Below are 18,979 nucleotides of genomic sequence, written 5' to 3' on the forward strand. Positions count from 1 at the left end.
TTTAGTTTAAAACTTTATTTTTTTCGTTTTTGTTTTTATAGTTTTTTTGTAACTTTTTATTATTTTTTTTTAAATATTTTATTTCAATAAAAAGTAAAAGTAGTCCATCACTCCGATCATGTTAAATGGAGGGAGGGGCATTGTGGGACATGAAGGATAAGGGGATGGGAGATGAAAGTGGACCTGCGTGAAACTGCCCGATTCTCAGTCATAAATAAAAAATAAAATCTTGGGTTTTGGTTATTCCAGTCTCTAGGATCTTAGAGAGAGAAGGGCCGACCCCCTCCCCCTCCTCTGCGTTATAGAACCAAAAACTAAAACATTCTCCTTGTGGCGCCAAAAACAAGGGGACAAACTGCCTCCAGCTGCACGATCCGCACCTGGTAAAACCCTCTGTGTGGCGGCAGGCTTCGTCCCCACCCTCTCAGGGCCAGGGGCGCAGACCCCACGACGCTGCAAAGGGCCCACCGATCCGTCGTTTCAGGACATCTCTGTGCGGGGCCCTGGATTCTGCCCCAGCCAGTTTCCTGGACAGCGTAGATGGGGGCGATGGCCGGAGGCAGGGCTGGCGATAGGGTTATGACTGTGTGGAGGTTGGAATCACAGCTCAGGAAGAGGCTCAGTTACCGGGAGGATGATACGGGAGTTGCTGGGACGGATGAGACTGAACTGGAACGACAAACACACAGATTGTTACAGGAGCTCATGACAACAGCCCATTAATTCCCCTGTACAAGCGGCTGAGCTTTACTCACCCTGAGGATGTGGTATATAGGTATAGGGGGAAGGTGTGGATACACCAGTCTGTGAGACCCCTGCTTGTGGGGGGCCACCATGAGTCTGTGAGGGATGCAGGAGCATGACGGATGTGGGGTGAGGGCCACCAGGATGTTGAGGGTGGGGAGGAGGTCCTCCACTCATACCGCTCTGTACATGTGCCTGGGAAACGACACAAACATTAATTCTGAAGAAACCTCCTGGGGACGGGAGACCAGTCATGTGAAGGGCATTACCTGAGCCACATGAGACATGTTCGTGTAGCCATGCTGCAGCTGCTGGTGGGCATGGATTGCATACATGGCCTGCTGTGGGTAGCTGCTCTGCGGGGACTGCGCGGTGGGTCCAGGAGTCATCGAGGGCGGTGTTGCCGTCAAGGCTGCTGTGTGGTACAGATTCTGCTGGGGCTGACCGCCACCTAGGTGCGGAGGTTGGCCACCCTGGTGCTAGAGAGAGAGAGAAGGACCAATGCCAGTCTGTATAACAAACAGTCAAAACACAACCGCCACCGGGACTTCAGACATCTGTATGGAGACTCACCTGCACGGGGCTAGGATTGGCATGTTGAGACTGTTGCTGGCTCTGAGTAGGGGTGCTGGCTGGCTGTGGGTGCAGCTGGGGCGCATGATGAGAGTAGGACTGGTGGACAGTTGCTAAAATGACAGATATTATGAGACTGGTTTCAAACAAGACGCGAGGCAGCTGAACACACGGATCTCGGAGTACACGCACTCACCATATAGAGTCTGGGGCGTAGGCTGCTCTGTTTGGTACTGAGGATTGGAAGAAGAAACTAAGGCTTGTGGATGGTTCCCAGATGCGATCATGCGAGGATTACCCTGCAGCATCTGGGCAAATACAGGCTGCAAAAGGAGTTAAGAGACATTAATAAAACACAATCCGCAGCAACACTCCACAGCAGATTAATGTGCTGCCACCTCCCCTACCTGTGAGGCATAATGAGCCATGGGCTGCATCATTGGCTGTCCTGGGAACTGCTGGGGGCTATAGGAGATGTAGGAAGGATAGGGAGTGGCCGCCACAAGCGGAGGACCAGCCGCAGCTGCAGCCTGCATGATGGGGGGAGCAGAGTTCGGCTGGTCGGAGCGCGGGGGAGGACCTGAGGGAAGTAAAACAGAACGCCATTCAATACGTAGAGAAACAAGACGTGATGTCACCGCAATGTCCTGGAAAACAACTCGGGACTATAAGGCTACATCTACACGACGACAATAAGTCGCGCCACAAATAGGCACAACTACACTGCAACATTTGTAGCGCAACATTTTGTTGCACTAATGTCGCGCAACAATTTTTATAATGGCAGTCTATAATGGCAGTCGCACTGCAACATGCTGCGACTGCGACGCAACAGTCACAGAAAAATCCATCTCGAATGGATTTTCTGCGACTGTTGCATCGCAGTATGTTGCAGTGCGACACTATAGACTGCCATTATAAAAATTGTCGTGCGACAAATGTCGTATATACGTAGCCTAAAGGCCTTGAGGCTGGGTCTACACGGACAATTTTAGCGCAATATTTTTTTGTTCTGATGTCTATGGTGTCACACTGACTTGCTGCAACACGACAGTCGCACAAAAATCCATCCACTGTTGTGTTGCAGTCACAACATGTCACAATGCGACACTATAGACCATCACCGACACATGTACCCTATTGTCACGTCACTAATTTCGTTGTGTACCCCCCCCCATGATGCTGCCACTCTGCTGGTTTTCTAAAATAGCGCCTTCTGAGCCCCGTTATGGCCCCCCACAAATTTCACGCTCAGTATGCTAACACTGAGCATCAGAGCAATGGGGAGGAGACGCAGTGTCTCTGTGGGTGTCTCCTTCTCCCCTGGCTGTGACGCTCTGAGCTGCGATTGGACTGCGCTACAGCCAGGAGAGAAGGAGACGCCCACAGAGAGACTGCGTCTCCTCCCCATTGCTCTGATGCAGGGGCCATAATGGGGTGCAGGAGCGCTATTTTACAAAAAACAGACAGGGTGGCAGCATCAGCTGGTGGTACCCCGCAGGTCCAGATATTTATCTCACTTATTACAAACCAATGAAAGGTCCTTTTTTAAGCACTGGATGGAGACCACTCAAAATGCAATGGGACACATTTGCTAAGGGACCTGCAACTATCTTAGGTGTAAAATGGTCACAAATCTCCCCCTGCTTGGTCATCAGTATTTAGTAGCACAGCCAGTCGTATGCTGGGACTTGAGTCCAGCCCCGGAAAATTTACTAACATTGTCCGGAAACAGTCGTAAATGTTAGCGAAAAACTACGCCAGACAGACGGAGGCTTACGTGGGTTTTACACGAGGCATAAAGCCTGCCACAACCAATTTAGACGACTAATGGCAGCGCAAGGGGAAACTAAGACTGGTGTAAACAGCCGGTCTTCGTAAATGTGCCCCAATAAATGCATATCATAGGTAAACCACTTTAAGGTACAAAAGAGGAGTCAAATGTCCTAAGGTGTCATCTAACAAGATCTGCACCAGCAGGTATCGACCTCTTACCTTTTGTTCTATATTTTCCCTGCTGGCCGGGGACAGAGTTAGACACCGGGTATTGATACATCTGAGGAGCCTGAAAAGACAGAGGGGCGTTACAGCAACCAAACTCATTCCTACAGAGGTCAGAGAAGCGGGCACGGACTAATACAAAGGTGGTGACCCATCTGTCAGCCCAGGCCTCGCTGATTGTGTGAGCTCACCTGCACGGCTTGGCTCATGTGAATGGGAGGGATGTAGGAGATGTAGGGGCTGTAGACACCGCTCTGGCCGGCCGTCAGCATCGGGATGGTGGTGGTGGAGGAATGGCTTCTTGGACCTGGGGACGTAGGCGTGCTAGTCGCTTTGTTCTGAAATACATGAGGTAAGCTTAGAGGTGCCATACAGAATAGAGAAACCTGAATGTAATAAACATCTCAACGCCTCCCCTCAACCTCTATTGGGGCACATGATGAGAATCACGGAGCAGATCTGGCAAGACCATGAATCACATTGGTTGCCCCTTTGACAATGAGTAGGGTCCCAGTACAGGATTTTTTGCCCGTCTCGTTACACGGAGGGAAATGGCCACCAAGGCTTATGGGTCCTCAGCCATTTCCTAGTACACTGTTCAAGAATGCAAAGTGCGCACTGTACTCACCACAGCCAGGAGGGACTTGGCAGGGTTAAACTCCTTTGCATTAGGATTCAGAGTGGATTTCTTCACTTGGCTAAAAAAAAATCCAAAAGAAAGAGTGAGAAGTTATACTGAAGGGGTTTGCTCCGGTTTTAGCTAACGCATGCACACAATGCCCCCCAGACCTTCCTCTGCACAGAATCAGTGTGACAGATATAAATTATATATTACACACACACGGGGGATGCCGTCTACACAAACTTACGAGCGGCCCACTTCTTACCCCAGCGCCCGGACACTTACTCGCACACCACCTGCTCCTCCTTCTCCTCGGGCTCGGCTTTGCTGGCAGGACTCGCCACCTCCTCTTGGCGCTCATTACTCTCACATACACGCTCCTCCTTGGTTTCTTCAACTGGCTCCGGAATTTTCTGCCCCAGGTCACGTGTCTCGGGGACATCCGCGTGGATGGGATCCGGCTGAGCCATTTTATTTTCTAATTGCTCTCTTTGCCTCAATGGGAAAGAGTCCACCGAGGTGTCTGGACACGGGCTCGCTTGGAGCTAGAGGAAAAATATGAAGGAGGCAAAACAAAACTAGATTGAGGACAGAAAGACCCTGGGGCTCGGTCATCAGGTAATGTGCACTGTGTGAGGGCAGACCCAAGCACGGCTCTCCATTTAGAGGGTGCGTTCTGTTTTGTTAAAGGGCTTTACCCACAGACTACTACAATAAAAGTCTGACTTGCGCTGAAGGCCACTGACCCTCCCTCCACCTGCACGGCATGGAACCATATTTAGCCTGGGTACTGGAGTATGGGGGCCCTAAAAGGAGCCACCTAACACTGCTGGAATAAGTCCACGGACAGCAGTGAGCTGCAGACATCTATGTAGTGAGCCTCCCGCAGAGAAACCGATCACCCAGCAACCACTTACCCGAAATTCAGCTCCGAATTTGCGCAGTTCGTCCAGCTGGTTCCTCTTCTGCTCCGTTTGCAGCACTGCAGGAAGGAGAAAGATCAGTACATAAGTATCAGCAAACATCACGACGAGCGGGAGGAGCGCTACACCGCAAAGACACAGACCTTTACATGGCGGCTTGGCAACCTCACATGGGGAGCCCTGCTCCACTGTCCGGCTCGGCTCTTTAACAGGCGGCTGAGCATCTTTGCCTGAAATAAAGAAAAGCAGAGAGTGAATAAGGAATAAAATCAGGCACAAAGTGGGAAAATAACGTCATAAAATTGTAACATTTAAACAGATATCTGGTATAAAAAAAAAATAAGTATATACCATCATAAGAGGAAAAAAAAAATATTGTGCTGCCCCACAAAGCAATTAAAGGACTTCGGAAGGGGTGCCCCATTACAAGCCAGAAGAGGGTGTCACTATATGAGGCCCCAACCCAGCCATGCACGACGTGGTCAGAAGGTATTACTACAGCTATTGACGGGCTGGTGTACATAAGGTAACCCTCCCAGCAGATGGCCTGTGTCATTTTATAGGGCAATGCGGCATGTACAGAATGTATGGGGGGGGGGATGGAATTCCTATGGGTTAGAAATAAGGACCTACAGGCACTGAGCCCCGTAACACAGATGATGGGCCAGGAAGAAGCTCTGTGTGCCCGAGCAGTATGAGCTAACAGCAGTCCATGTACACAGGCATTCATGTGTAATAAATATATCATTTTTTTGTTTTATGACTTGTATTTGTTATACCTTTTATAATTGAAAATTACACTAAAAAAATGTTAATTACCTCTGTAAGCCTCAGATAACCGAACAGCTTCCGACCTAAATCTAAGGTTTGCAGCAAATCCTAACACGTGACAATTCTGCATAGTCTGCAGCCACCACTAGGGGGAGCACACTGCATACTGGTTCATCACTCTGTTCAATGTATAACCAGTATACAGCTCGCCCTAGTGTTGGCTGCAGACACAGACATTTTATTTTAAAGGGGTTCTCTAAGATTGACTTTCCTTTTAAATCCCACCGTATCTGACCTGTGAAGGAGACTCCCTGCCGCTTGGTTGTAGCTCTGTGGATCCTAGGCTGTCCTCACAGTTTTTCCAGTGCCCACGTGAAAACTTTCTGCACAGACAGCGTGGCATGCACTGCTGCAGCCAATGACTTACTCAGCCGTGTCCCCAAGCAACATGTCACTGCTGGGTCATGTGCTGATTGGGGACACGTCTTAAGCAGAGGTCAGTCACTGGCTGCAGTGGTGCACGTGACCCAGTCTGCGCAGAAAGTTTATAGGTGTGGAAAACATTAAAGGTTTTGGCTCATTTCTGACATTGATGGCGTATTGCATGGACATGCCATCAACGTCAGATGGAACCGGTTTACCTCTGGGACCCACACTTACCTCCAGAACAGTCCCCCCCTCCATACCAAATAATGCTCAGCAGGCCTCAGCACTGTGAGCATCGGTCTTGTCCATGGGCAGTGTCTGCATTACATTTAAAGGGGTTTTCCAGGCTTTTAACATTGATGACCTTATCCTCAGAATTAGCAAGCAGAGTAGATGGCAGCATATCCTTCAAGATTACTTTATTTCAATTGGGACCATCAAAAAAATGTACAGAAAGTGCCAAAGATAGTGCAACATTTCCACTATATCTTTGGCACTTTCTGTACATTTTTTTGATGGTCCCAATTGAAATAAAGGAATCTTGAAGGATATGCTGCCATCTACTCTGCTTGGTATCATGTATGGGCCAACCGGAGGATCTATGGTTGCTGACCGGCTGAGGCATTCCTGAGAGAACATTCAAAAGGGATATTGGTGCTGCTTTCAGATACTTTTTTTCTACTATCCTCAGGAGAGGTCATCAATATCAGATAGGCGGGTATCCGACACCGGGAACCCCCGCCAATCAGCTGTGGGAAGAGAAGGGACATGCCGCGCACGTGTGCCGTCTCCGGCAAGTAGGAAGAGAGACAGGAGACTGCCCGCTCACACGTCACCTGCCTTCTCTTCATACAGCTGATTGGTGGGGATGCCGGGAGTCAGATACCCACCCGATTGATGACCTATCCTGAGGATAGGTTATCAATATTAAAAGCCTGGAATAACTCCTTTAATATCTAGGTGGCACAACTTGGCCGTAAGAATATACACAATAACTGCTAACGTTTTATTCATTTAGAATCTACATGTAAAAAAATTAAATAAAAAAAAATAGTGTAATAAATGCATCTCTGACACAGTGACGAGTGACTCCCCCAGTACCGCACCAATAGAATAAAAAATATAAATATACCCTGTAAATTTAGGTGCACACATTACATCATCAATTACAGCTCGTTTGTGAAGCTACAAGTACATAGAAAACATCACGAAAACCCAATCACGGCCTCTATTTTCTCCTCCTGTTATACGCACGTAATAGAGGCGGCCTCTGCCGGCGACAGGACGACAAGGTTTCCTCACCTTCCCCAAGCAAGCTGGGGGTGACGTTCTTCGGAGACGAGGGTTTAGGGGAGATGCCAGCCTCCACAGTAGGTCGGGGATCTGGGGTTGAAGACTGAGAAGACGAATCCATGGAACTAGCGGAAGAGGCGGATTTAGGCGACAGGGGCGTGTAGATGCGAGCGGCAGCTGGACGGGAAAAATAACCAACATCTCAGAGATTAGAAGATTGCAGAAAACACACTGCACACTATGAACTGGAAGGAGGGCGAGGCACAAAAAGTCAACCTGATGGGGAAGTAGACACTTCTATAGGACGACTGGACGGAGAGGACATAGGCTTGGTAGAGCGGATAGGGCGCTGGGATTTTGGGGACATTCTTGAAGGCCCTACAAAAGTGAACAGACAATTCATCTCCTGAACCTGAGGCCCAGAGACGGCCATTGCCAAGATTGTATCTGCCTTACCTCCGTTAATGCCTCGCTGCTCGGGGGCTGGGCTTGAACTAGTTTCTGGATAATGCTGAGGGGGTGCACGAGAAGTCATTCCCATTCCTGACCTGCCTCCTCTGGAGGAGTTTGTTCGAAGGGCTCCTCGGGATCCGTCTCTGACCCGCTGCGGTAGAGGGTTGTATTTTCCATCCCTGAGTGGAGCAAACGGCATTATTGAGTATGAAAAGAGCAGCTGCACTGACCCGCACTGCGCTCTGCAGACATGATGTCTACCGGACACGAGCATCAGACTCACCTGGAGCCGAGGCTGGGGCTGTCACGGTCAGAGCTGGGCCTCAGGACGGCGCTATGCTTCTCCTCCTCTGTCCTGCACTCGTCGTTCTCTATGGCTATCCGTGCTCGGTACTGTGGGCTGGATTCGATCTCCCGGGCCAGCTGGGTGGCACGAGCTTCCCGCTGCCTGAACTCCTCAGAGTTATCTTTTTCTAGAGGGACCCTGTAAGATGAGAGTGAAGGCAGTTCACCGGGTATGACGGCCACAAGGGCATCTACACCCGCTATGTGACGGGACTCACGTGTATGAAGACAAGCTGCTGTCATACGTCGTCTTCACTCCATAGTTATCTTCATTAAACTTGAACATGTCGATGGCATCCCAGCCATTGCACTGCACAGGAGGAAAGAAAGGCTTATAGGCGCAGAGGACTAGGTCTATATGACATCACCCACATCCCACAGGACCAGGACACTTCTCAAATACTCTGCGCTGCAAAGGACCACGCTCCTCCCACCACAAGATCAGAAAACTCCTCTCCTGGAATACTCTGTGCTGCTGGGGGACATTGCTTCCTCCACAAGCTCAAAGGGAGAGATGTGGGCGCAGTCAGAGCAGACGTCCCGTCCCCCCCGCGGACTCGCTGCCCCATTTGTCTTGTGCCCTTTGCTCAGCACTCACCGTCTCAGTATCCAGGTCGAAGTCATCACTGTTCGTTTCTCCTCCGTCCCAGCGCATCAGAACCTTCTCCTTGTGCTCCCCATTCACCTTGGAGTTCATTGCAATCGCAGAATCCGTGAATTTATCTGTGAATGATCACAAGAGGAGAAAGGGGTAAAACCAGTCTGAAAACCGAGGATCACACAAAGACCTCTGAAAGAAGGAGCGGCCGCTCAGACCTACACCCCAGCTCCTGCACAGAAAGTGGCCCATGATGCCAGGAACTTCTGCAAAAGGGCTATGGCGCGTGACCGATGAAGCACGGCAAATTCGCAGTCTCCGATTTAGTGGAGGAAATTAACTGGCCGGTGTGAACTCAGCCCAAAACATATCAGGTACACTCCTATAATCGATCATCAATAGGGGCTAGTGGACGACGGAGCCGTGGAAAATGCGCACGTGTGAACAGGGACCTGCAGCCTCCTACCTTTTGTAGCGTAGCTGAAATCTACATTGTGGAAGTGGACGAGCAGCACGTCCGAGTGCTTGAAGATCATGGTGTCTACAATGTCCTCTCGCCTCGGTCCTGGGACCTGGTCGCTCGTCTTCTTGTGCACAGCATCGACGGCCAGCTCGAACTGAAAAAACACAGAATGTTAACGTAAACCAGGCGACAGTCGGGCGGGCAGGCAGCGCACTAACAGGGCCAGCCTCTCACCTTAGAGCTCAAAGTCTTGAAGATGCCTTGGAAAGTGGTGCCATTTTTCACCTTCACGTCACACGTTGAGCCCTTAAAGAGAAAACACATTCATCATCTTGGCTGTTGGGGCGACCTCTGCCAGAGGGTCACAGATCTCTAGAGACAATGGTGGGGGAGCCATACAGCGTCCTCCTGAGGGGGCACACAACTAGGGGTAAGAGGAGCAAACAGGTCTCACGTATGAGAACAAGTCACTGTGGCACTGGTACGTGGGGGCAGATTTCCAGGCACAAGCCATCTCCAGAAAGCAAGAACAGACCCTGCGGCCGGGCAGAAGCTTCCGTGCCAATGAATGAAGCACCGTCAGCGGTGACTACATACCGCCCCCCCCCCCTCTTCTACTTACCACTACGGCAGTTAAAAAATGCAGCATCCTAGAATTATTATATACGCCTTCAAAAACCTGCGGAGAAACAAGGGAGAGGTTACGATTACTGACAGAGCGAGGGCACCGAGAAATACAACAGCGCGCCCTTCATCGTGACTTACCGGCGGCTGGAGGCCCTTTACTATGCTCCGACCCCTGCAACAAGAAACAGCCATCAGTAACAGCACGGGGAAGGGGGACGTCACAGGAGAGCAGCGGCGCAATGATCAGGGGATGCTGTACCAGCTCTGCTATGTGGGCGTCCTGCAAAGAGACACTTCTACGGGACCACCCTGGCTGGTCATAGATCCGAGGACCTTCATTCAGACACTGATGGCGTCTAGCGGGGATATAATCTAGAAAAGTGGACGGAGCCGAGGGGGGGGGGGGGGATGCATGAACCATACTGAAGAATACGTAGCACGCTGCTCTACGCACCACTCAGTTTTGACAGACGTCCCCCATGGGCTTCTGTTCTTGGAATAGAACAGGTTAAAGGGGCATTCCCACAGGTTATGGGTAAGTGGAGGGCCGACTGCTGGAACCTGCACCGATTACAAGAACATGGCTTCTGCATCCAACTGAATGCACTGCTGGAGATAGCCGAGTGCAGATCGGGCACGGCACAGCAGCGGGCACGCTCCCCCTTCATCACTATGGCACTGCTAGAGATAGCCGAGTGCAGATCGGGCACGGCACAGCAGCAGGCACGCTCCCCCTTCATCACTATGGCACTGCTGGAGATAGCCGAGTGCAGATCAGGCACGGCACAGCAGCGGCCACGCTCCCCCTTCATCACTATGGCACTGCTAGAGATAGCCGAGTGCAGATCAGGCATGGCACAGCAGCGGGCACGCACCCCCTTCATCACTATGGCACTGCTGGAGATAGCCGACTGCAGATCGGGCACGGCACAGCAGCAGGCACGCACCCCCTTCACACACTTATTCAGTTCTTTGGCCGAGGACCAGGAGCGCCATCTTCAGAACCTGCAGGGCAGCTCCACGTCAGAAGGCAAATAGTTGTCAGAGACGAATGTCGGACGCCGCACTTCTGTCTCAGGCAGATACGCAGTGATTCCAGGTGGAGGTCTGATCAGACACTGGGCCTTGCCACAAGAGGGCGTATAAGTGCTTCCCTCCGAAGACACTGTCAGAGGCTACTTTGGGGTAGTGTACCTCTTGGCGAGAGATCGGTGACTGCTAGGCATGTCTCTAGGATGCACTGGAAGACATTTTGCCCAGTTAGATTGAGAGGAGGCATCATTGACTGAAAGGAGCAGGATGGTCGTCTAGATCAGGCATGCTGAACCTGCGGCCCTACGGCTGTCGCAAAACCACAACCCCCATCATTCCCTGACAGCCTACAGAAGGGCATTGTGGGAGTTGTAGTTTTACAACAGTTGGAGGGCCACAGGTTGAGCATCCCTGGTTTAGATGACTTGCTGCCATCTAGACTGTTCCAACCTCACTATTGGGAGATGTTGGGGGTAGTAGTTACATGACGGCACACACTGGGAACAGGCTCTGGGAGGTCCAGACAGACACCAGTAGCGAGGATCATGTGATCCCCTAACAAGCAGCTCCAGTTTAGTCGTCCCCAGTCCAGACACAGGCGGCCCCTTCCATTTCCAGGCACTTAGGAGATTTGCGGTCCCTGCGCTCATTACGTGTCCCGCCATTGACAGCAGCCGCCGTCGTCTGCAGAGGGGTCATGAACGAGAAAACTGGACTGCACCGGACCGTCTTTAGTGATAAATCCAGGTCTGTTTGGGACCCGGTGATGGTTGGAGTATGGATGGAGGCCCGGTGATGGTTGGAGTATGGATGGAGGCCCGGTGATGGTTGGAGTATGGATGGAGGCCCGGTGATGGTTGGAGGCCCGGTGATGGTTGGAGTATGGATGGAGGCCCGGTGATGGTTGGAGGGAGTATGGATGGAGGACCGGTGATGGTTGAAGTTATGGAGGCCCGGTGGTGAGAGCTCCCACCCTGCCCCCATCTCATACAGTCCGTCACCCCGTCTTAGTGATACGAGGGACACTACCGCCACATCTCCTCCCGCGGCGGGATAACGCCCGGCCACACAGAGGGGTTTCCCGGGAACGTCTCCTCCAGATCACAGCACTTCCCCGGCTGCCGTTCCCCAGATTCATCACAGATCCAGCCAGGACGCGGCAGCCTGAGCGCAGGATCTACAGGAAACTCCCCGGAGGCTGAAAACCTGCCCACACCTCATACTTCACAGCTGAGGGTTTGTTACAATTGCACCCGGACCCTAATCGTTACAATGCATCCTGCAAGAAGCCCCCGACCTGCGCATGTTGAGGGTAGTGGTTTTGCTGGAGACAGTCTACAGCAATGAGATACTAGATCTGTAATTCTGCCGGTTCTTATTCACTGACATCCAGCAGAGATCCTGGAACGCAAGGCACCGAGCCTAGACTAGAAGCTGCAGCCCAGACCCACGGGAGGACGCCCATCATCTGCTCTGCATTGAGCAGGAGCCCCACATCTGCAGGGCACGGCCCCTGCCCCCTCACGTGGCCCCGGCTCCTCAGGAGGAGGGCACGGGAAGGTCACGGCTGCAGGCCGGGGAGTAGGGGAGCGCCCCCGGGGCAGCGGGCAGGGCGGACGCCGGCGATGTCATAGGCCGGTCGGAGCTCTCACGGAGCATGCGCACAGCCGGTAACGGCGGATCACTGGGCTCCCCTCGGCGGATCAGACCACGTGACGCCGGGAGTAGAGGACACGCCCCTCTCCCGCGCTATTGGCCGCTCAGCACGTCAGTCAGCCGCAGCCTTCCCGTTACCGGTAGATTCTATTCTCTACCAGCCCCTCCCCCCCTCCGTTACCCGCATCTCACCTGCCCGCTCCAGGTCTGTCCTGGCTGCGGCTCCCGGCCGGGGGGAGGCTGCCGTTAGGGCTCCCGGGAGAGCCGCTTCCTGGCGTGGAGACAGCCATAGCCGCTGCTGTGGTGGCAGGTTTGCGATTGGCCTGCGACGGCTGCTGCTTCAGCATATTCCCGGGGGTCAGGAGGATAAAGAGAGCTCCGTCACTGCCGGGAGGGAGTTACACCGAGCGGAAGGAGGAGGAGGAGCTGCCGGGAGAACGGAGGCGCGCCTCACACTCGCTCCAACCGCCGCCGCCGAGAGACCACTGTGCGTGGACAGGAGAGCGACCCCCGGCAGCCAATAGGAACAGCCCGACTGAGGAAGGCGGAGCGAAGAGCAGCCAATCAGCGTCGCGGCAGCTGACCCTTTCTCGCCAACGCTATAGAACACCTACATCAGCGCGCGGCAAGGCGAGAAGCGGGGCGGGGCTTCGGCCGAAGATGAGGTCCAATGGGACGAGAGCAGAGAGAGTCGACCAATAGTGTCGGTCGTCTGTGGAGGAGGGCGGGGTTAAGGCTGCCTACCTGGCTGCTTTTTTTTTTCACAGAAAGAGAGGGAGGAGGGGAGAAGGTGGAGTCTCAAAATGGCGACCTCCTGCGCTAGTCTTACGTCACGAAGCCAAATACTGAGGTGGTGCCGGGACGCGGAATGTTCCCACGAGCTGTGGGACGTGACTGAGCGCACGTCATGGCTCCGCCTAGAGATGAAGGGTTAAAAACAGAGCCCCATGGGTCTGGTTGTAATGGCTGCCGGGTGCTCTCGTCATCTCTAGTGGCATGACGTCACCGGATCAGTCTTTATTGCCAGTACATTTTTAGGGCGCTGCCTCTCACTCTCAGTGTGTAACTTTTTTTTTTATTATTATTATTATTATTTTGGGGGGGGGGGGGGGGGGGTTTCAGGAGTTTTTGGAGCAAGTTTTAAACCCATAATCAGGGCGACCCTCTGTGTGATTGTTGCCTAGCAACAGCCGTACACTGGACAGCAATATCTGTTGTGAACGACTGGCGTCTAGCGATTGAGCCGCTGACAACATCGGAAATACGCAAAGTGTTACCCCTGGGTGAAATCCTTCAAGGGGGTCGTCCATTTCTGAAAGCGGGGGAAGGGATGAAACTATTACCAGCCGCAGCAGCACGTGCCTGTATACCCATGTGACCACTGCAGCCAATCACTGACCTCAGCAGCATACAGCGCCAGAGCAGTGAGGCCAGTGATTGGCTGCTGTGGTCACTTCCTTAGCGCAGCCACAGAAGCATGGGGAGGACTGGAATATGGCGGGGACTTAGTAGGAATGACCCCTACACCCTGTGGCGACCGTCCGAGCGCTGCAGCCTTGTCTGCTCCGTGGTCCTGGGGCCGGGTACAGCAGCTTCCTTCTAGTCTCTTATATGGGCCGAGGGTACAAGATGCTGCCGCTATTGAGAAGATGAGACGGAGGTAGGCGGCCCGAGGTGAGGGCAGATAATCGCCAGCGCTCATAGGAATGCTTGTTAGCGACGAGCTGCCGGTGTAAAGGCGCCGCCGATCACCAGATTAATCAGCGTTATGTCAGGAAGTGATCACTTCTGCATGGGGACGAGCGATGGCATTAGTGATCACTTCTCCCTATACTGTGGAGGAGATCGCTGCATGTAAATGTGTCTTCTCCACTGCCGAGCAGGCAATTGCAGGGAAGGAACGCTTCTGTATGGGGACAAGTGATCACTGCTCCCTGTACTGGTGAAGGAAGGAGGGGTTTGGGTTCCTGGAGAACTGGGCCGACTTCTCTGTACAGGCTCTATCCTAGGGATGGGCTGCACCTCAATGGGGAAGGGGCAGCTGTGCTAGGGGAGAAGATGGCTAGAAGGTTGGAGGAGGGGAAGATAGTGCAGATAGAGACTGGGGGCAAGGTAGTGGGAATGGAAGGAGGAACTAGAACAGTTCAGAAGGAAAAGTGTAGGGTAAAAAATATACATAAACCTCTCAAATGTATGTATACTAATGCCAGAAGCCTGACTAATAAACCTGGGGACTGGAATTAGTGATGTGTGAGGAGGACTATGACAGTGGGAATAACTGAGACATGGCTGGATGATAGCTATGACAGTGGGAATAACTGAGACACGGCTGGATAATGGCTATGACAGTGGGAATAACTGAGACACGGCTGGATGATAGCTATGACAGTGGGAATAACAGACACGGCTGGATGATAGCTATGACAGTGGGAATAACTGAGTCATGGCTGGAGGATAGCTATGACAGTGGGAATAACTGAGACACGGCTGGATGATAGCTATGACAGTGGGAATAACTGAGACGCGGCTGGATGATAGCTATGACAGTGGGAATAACTGAGACGCGGCTGGATGATAGCTATGACAGTGGGAATAACTGAGACACGGCTGGATGATAGCTATGACAGTGGGAATAACTGAGACATGGCTGAAGGATAGCTATGACAGTGGGAATAACAGACACGGCTGGATGATAGCTATGACAGTGGGAATAACTGAGACACGGCTGGATGATAGCTATGACAGTGGGAATAACTGAGACACGGCTGGATGATAGCTATGACAGTGGGAATAACTGAGACATGGCTGGAGGATAGCTATGACAGTGGGAATAACTGAGACACGGCTGGATGATAGCTATGACAGTGGGAATAACTGAGACACGGCTGGATGATAGCTATGACTGTGGGAATAACTGAGACACGGCTGGATGATGGCTATGACAGTGGGAATAACTGAGACATGGCTGGATGATAGCTATGACAGTGGGAATAACTGAGACATGGCTGGAGGATAGCTATGACAGTGGGAATAACTGAGACATGGCTGGATGATAGCTATGACAGTGGGAATAACAGACACGGCTGGATGATAGCTATGACTGTGGGAATAACTGAGACACGGCTGGATGATGGCTATGACAGTGGGAATAACAGACATGGCTGGATGATAGCTATGACAGTGGGAATAACTGAGACATGGCTGGATGATAGCTATGACAGTGGGAATAACTGAGACACGGCTGGATGATAGCTATGACAGTGGGAATAACTGAGACATGGCTGGATGATAGCTATGACAGTGGGAATAACTGAGACATGGCTGGATGATAGCTATGACAGTGGGAATAACTGAGACACGGCTGGATGATAGCTATGACAGTGGGAATAACTGAGACATGGCTGGATGATAGCTATGACAGTGGGAATAACTGAGACATGGCTGGATGATAGCTATGATAGTGGGAATAACTGAGACATGGCTGGATGATAGCTATGACAGTGGGAATAACTGAGACACGGCTGGATGATAGCTATGACAGTGGGAATAACTGAGACATGGCTGGATGATAGCTATGACAGTGGGAATAACTGAGACATGGCTGGATGATAGCTATGACTGGGCGGTTAATGTACAGGGTTACAGTCTGTTTAGAAAGGATCGTCAAAACCGGAGAGGGGGAGGGGTTCTCCTTTACATAAAGTCCTGTCTAAAGCCCACAGTCCGGGAAGATATAAGTGAGGGATATGAACATGTGGAGTCACTGTGGGTAGAAATACATGGAGGCAAAAACAATAAAATGCATTCTGAGTGGATCCTTTTCCATTCAGAATGCAAACTGATCAGTTTTGGACTGCTTGTGAGAGCCCTGAACGGATCTCACAAATGGAAAGCCAAAACGCAAGTGTGAAAGTAGACTAACCCGAAAATGTGAGTTGCAGACAGTGACGAGGAGAAAGCAAAGCTAGTAAATATTTTTTTCTCCACTGTATTCACTGAAGAAAATAAACTGTCAGATGAAATGCAGAATGTAAAAGTAAATTCCCCATTAAAAGTGTCCTTAAAGTACAGCGGCATCTTAAAAAGATTAAAAATAGACAAATCACCAGGACCAGATGGCATACACCCCCGTATCCTAAGAGAATTAAGTAATGTCTTATCCAGACCCTTATTTCAGATATTTGCAGACTCTATACTCACAGGGAATGCTCCACAGGATTGGCGCATAGCAAATGTGGTGCCAATATTCAAAAAGGGTCCATATTAGCATTAGTTCATGAGGGATCTGTCGTGTCAAAATTATTCTCAAAGGTAACAGTCCAATTGGGTTATTAGTTAATTAAAACATAAATTTTAATATGAATATTCTAAAATAAGGTGAAAAATACATGATGAGTTCCCTAACAGGTAGGGAACTCATCACTGGGGACAAGCAATGGCATTAGCGATCACTGATCCCTATACTGTGGAGGAGACCGCTGCACGTAAATGTGTCTCCTCCACTGACAAGCAGACGATTGCTGGGAAGGAACGATTCTTTATGGGGATAAGCGATGACATTAGTAATCACTGCTCCCTATACTGTGGAGGAGATCGCTGCATGCAAATGTGTCTCTGACGAGCAGGCCATAGTCGGGACAGAATACGTCTTCCTCACAATCGTCTTCTAAATCTATCAGTGTTATACAGCCCTAAATCATGAAGAGGCTGCCCCTTGAAACAGCTGATCGACAAGGTGCGCAGTGCTGCCCCCCTCCTCATCTAATATTGATGACCTGGTATTCTCCTTTAAAGTGGTTTTCCTATAAACTGCCTTGATCACCTACGATTGTGGGGATGGTCCCTGACAAATGCATGGAGGTCTCCTGCTGCATTCGCGGTCTCTAACACTGCAGTCCTACAGGTAGTGAATGCATAACGCCCAAGTTTTGAAAAGCCCAAAAGAGGGACACTAGCAGAAGTGCAGCAGCTTAGTTTATGTATACTAAGCCAGAGGCGTTTCATATGTGATAGGTCATTTGAATTCCACGGACACTGCTCAGCTGAAAGTTAATATCCAGAGCATCTCCTACTAGTGGTCAGTGAAAAACGGACCAAAACGTGGATGCCATCCGTGTTGTGTCTGTAATTTTTACAGACCCTCGTACTTCAATGCATGTGTTTGGCCTGCATCTCAGAAGGAGTGCGTGTCTCTGTGATTATTTTATTATCACATCAGTGAAAAACCGCTGATGTGTGAACATTAAAATCAATGGGTACGTGTGCTGTCCATGGGAAATGCAGACAGCACACATCGAAAAACGGAAAGGTGAGTGAGGCCAAGCTCCGCCCAATGTCTCTGTATCTTATTGCATAACATTATATTATATGTATTTTTATTGTTTATGATTCAGGAAATTATTATATGCAAATATATTGTAAGTTAGACATGTTGAAAAATGTTATTGTCCGTAACCCCCATCTCCCCCCTCAGAAGTGCGCAGCCTACGGTTGGGCAATGTCAAAAATATTCCCACGATAACGATATTAAGAAATTTATTGCGACAACAATATACATACAGTACAGACCAAAAGTTTGGACACACCTTCTCATTCAAAGAGTTTTCTTTATTTTCATGACTATGATAATTGTAGATTCGCACTGAAGGCATCAAAACTATGAATTAACACATGTGGGATTATATACATAACCAAAAAGTGTGAAACAACTGAAAATATGTCATATTCTAGGTTCTCCAAAGTAGCCACCTTTTGCTTTGATTACTGCTTTGCACACTCTTGGCATTCTCTTGATGAGCTTCAAGAGGTAGTCCCCTGAAATGGTCTTCACTTCACAGGTGTGCCCTGTCAGGTGTAAAAAGTGGGATTTCTTGCCTTATAAATGGGGTTGGGACCATCAGTTGGGTTGTGGAGAAGTCAGGTGGATACACAGCTGATAGTCCTACTGAATAGACTGTTAGAATTTGTATTATGGCAAGAAAAAAGCAGCTAAGTAAAGAAAAACGAGTGGCCATCATTACTTTAATGATTTAATCATTGGTGGCGCAGTGGCCACAGGGTCCCCTCCCCTCCTCCTCAGGACCACACCGGTCTCTCAGCGCAGCAGCCCCCGGAGCGCAGTGACTGTTATCCAACGCCGGTCTCTCAGCGCAGCAGCCCTCGGAGCGCAGTGACTGTTATCCAACGCCGGTCTCTCAGCGCAGCAGCCCCCGGAGCGCAGTGACTGTTATCCAACGCCGGTCTCTCAGCGCAGCAGCCCCCGGAGCGCAGTGACTGTTATCCAACACCGGTCTCTCAGCACAGCAGCCCCCGGAGCGCAGTGACTGTTATCCAACGCCGGTCTCTCAGCGCAGCAGCCCCCGGAGCGCAGTGACTGCTATCCAACGCCCGTCTCTCAGCGCAGCAGCCCCCGGAGCGCAGTGACTGTTATCCAACACCGGTCTCTCAGCGCA

The 18,979-nt window shown here is 50.9% G+C and overlaps 1 protein-coding gene across 1 annotated transcript; it reads right to left on the reverse strand.

Moving 5' to 3' along the window:
- On the reverse strand, window positions 1-13,072 carry ATXN2L (ataxin 2 like). The gene is made up of 23 exons (XM_044302940.1): window positions 12,720-13,072; window positions 9,978-10,011; window positions 9,835-9,891; window positions 9,447-9,518; window positions 9,216-9,366; window positions 8,750-8,874; window positions 8,370-8,461; window positions 8,090-8,290; window positions 7,810-7,985; window positions 7,630-7,731; window positions 7,363-7,530; window positions 5,007-5,093; window positions 4,858-4,922; window positions 4,226-4,485; window positions 3,947-4,016; window positions 3,510-3,656; window positions 3,313-3,382; window positions 1,725-1,897; window positions 1,514-1,640; window positions 1,318-1,430; window positions 1,014-1,223; window positions 756-939; window positions 1-669 (listed from the first exon to the last, which is right to left on the reverse strand). The coding sequence occupies exons 1-23, from the start codon at window positions 12,872-12,874 to the stop codon at window positions 620-622; spliced, it is 2,889 nt and encodes a 962-aa protein (XP_044158875.1). The 5' UTR covers window positions 12,875-13,072; the 3' UTR covers window positions 1-619.
- Between the last annotated feature and the right edge of the window lie 5,907 nt (window positions 13,073-18,979).

This window comes from Bufo gargarizans, chromosome 8 (genome assembly GCF_014858855.1).
Source record: "Bufo gargarizans isolate SCDJY-AF-19 chromosome 8, ASM1485885v1, whole genome shotgun sequence".
In the NCBI taxonomy this organism is placed as follows: domain Eukaryota; kingdom Metazoa; phylum Chordata; class Amphibia; order Anura; family Bufonidae; genus Bufo; species Bufo gargarizans.

Coding starts and splice junctions, on each gene's coding strand:
- ATXN2L (XM_044302940.1), bottom strand. CDS start 12,874: ATGCTGAAGCAGCAGCCGTCGCAGGCCAATCGCAAACCTGCCACCACA. Junction 8,875..9,215: donor TTTCAGCTACGCTACAAAAG/GTAGGAGGCTGC, acceptor GATCATTCACAG/ATAAATTCACGGATTCTGCG. Junction 5,094..7,362: donor CCCCAGCTTGCTTGGGGAAG/GTGAGGAAACCT, acceptor TCTTTATTTCAG/GCAAAGATGCTCAGCCGCCT.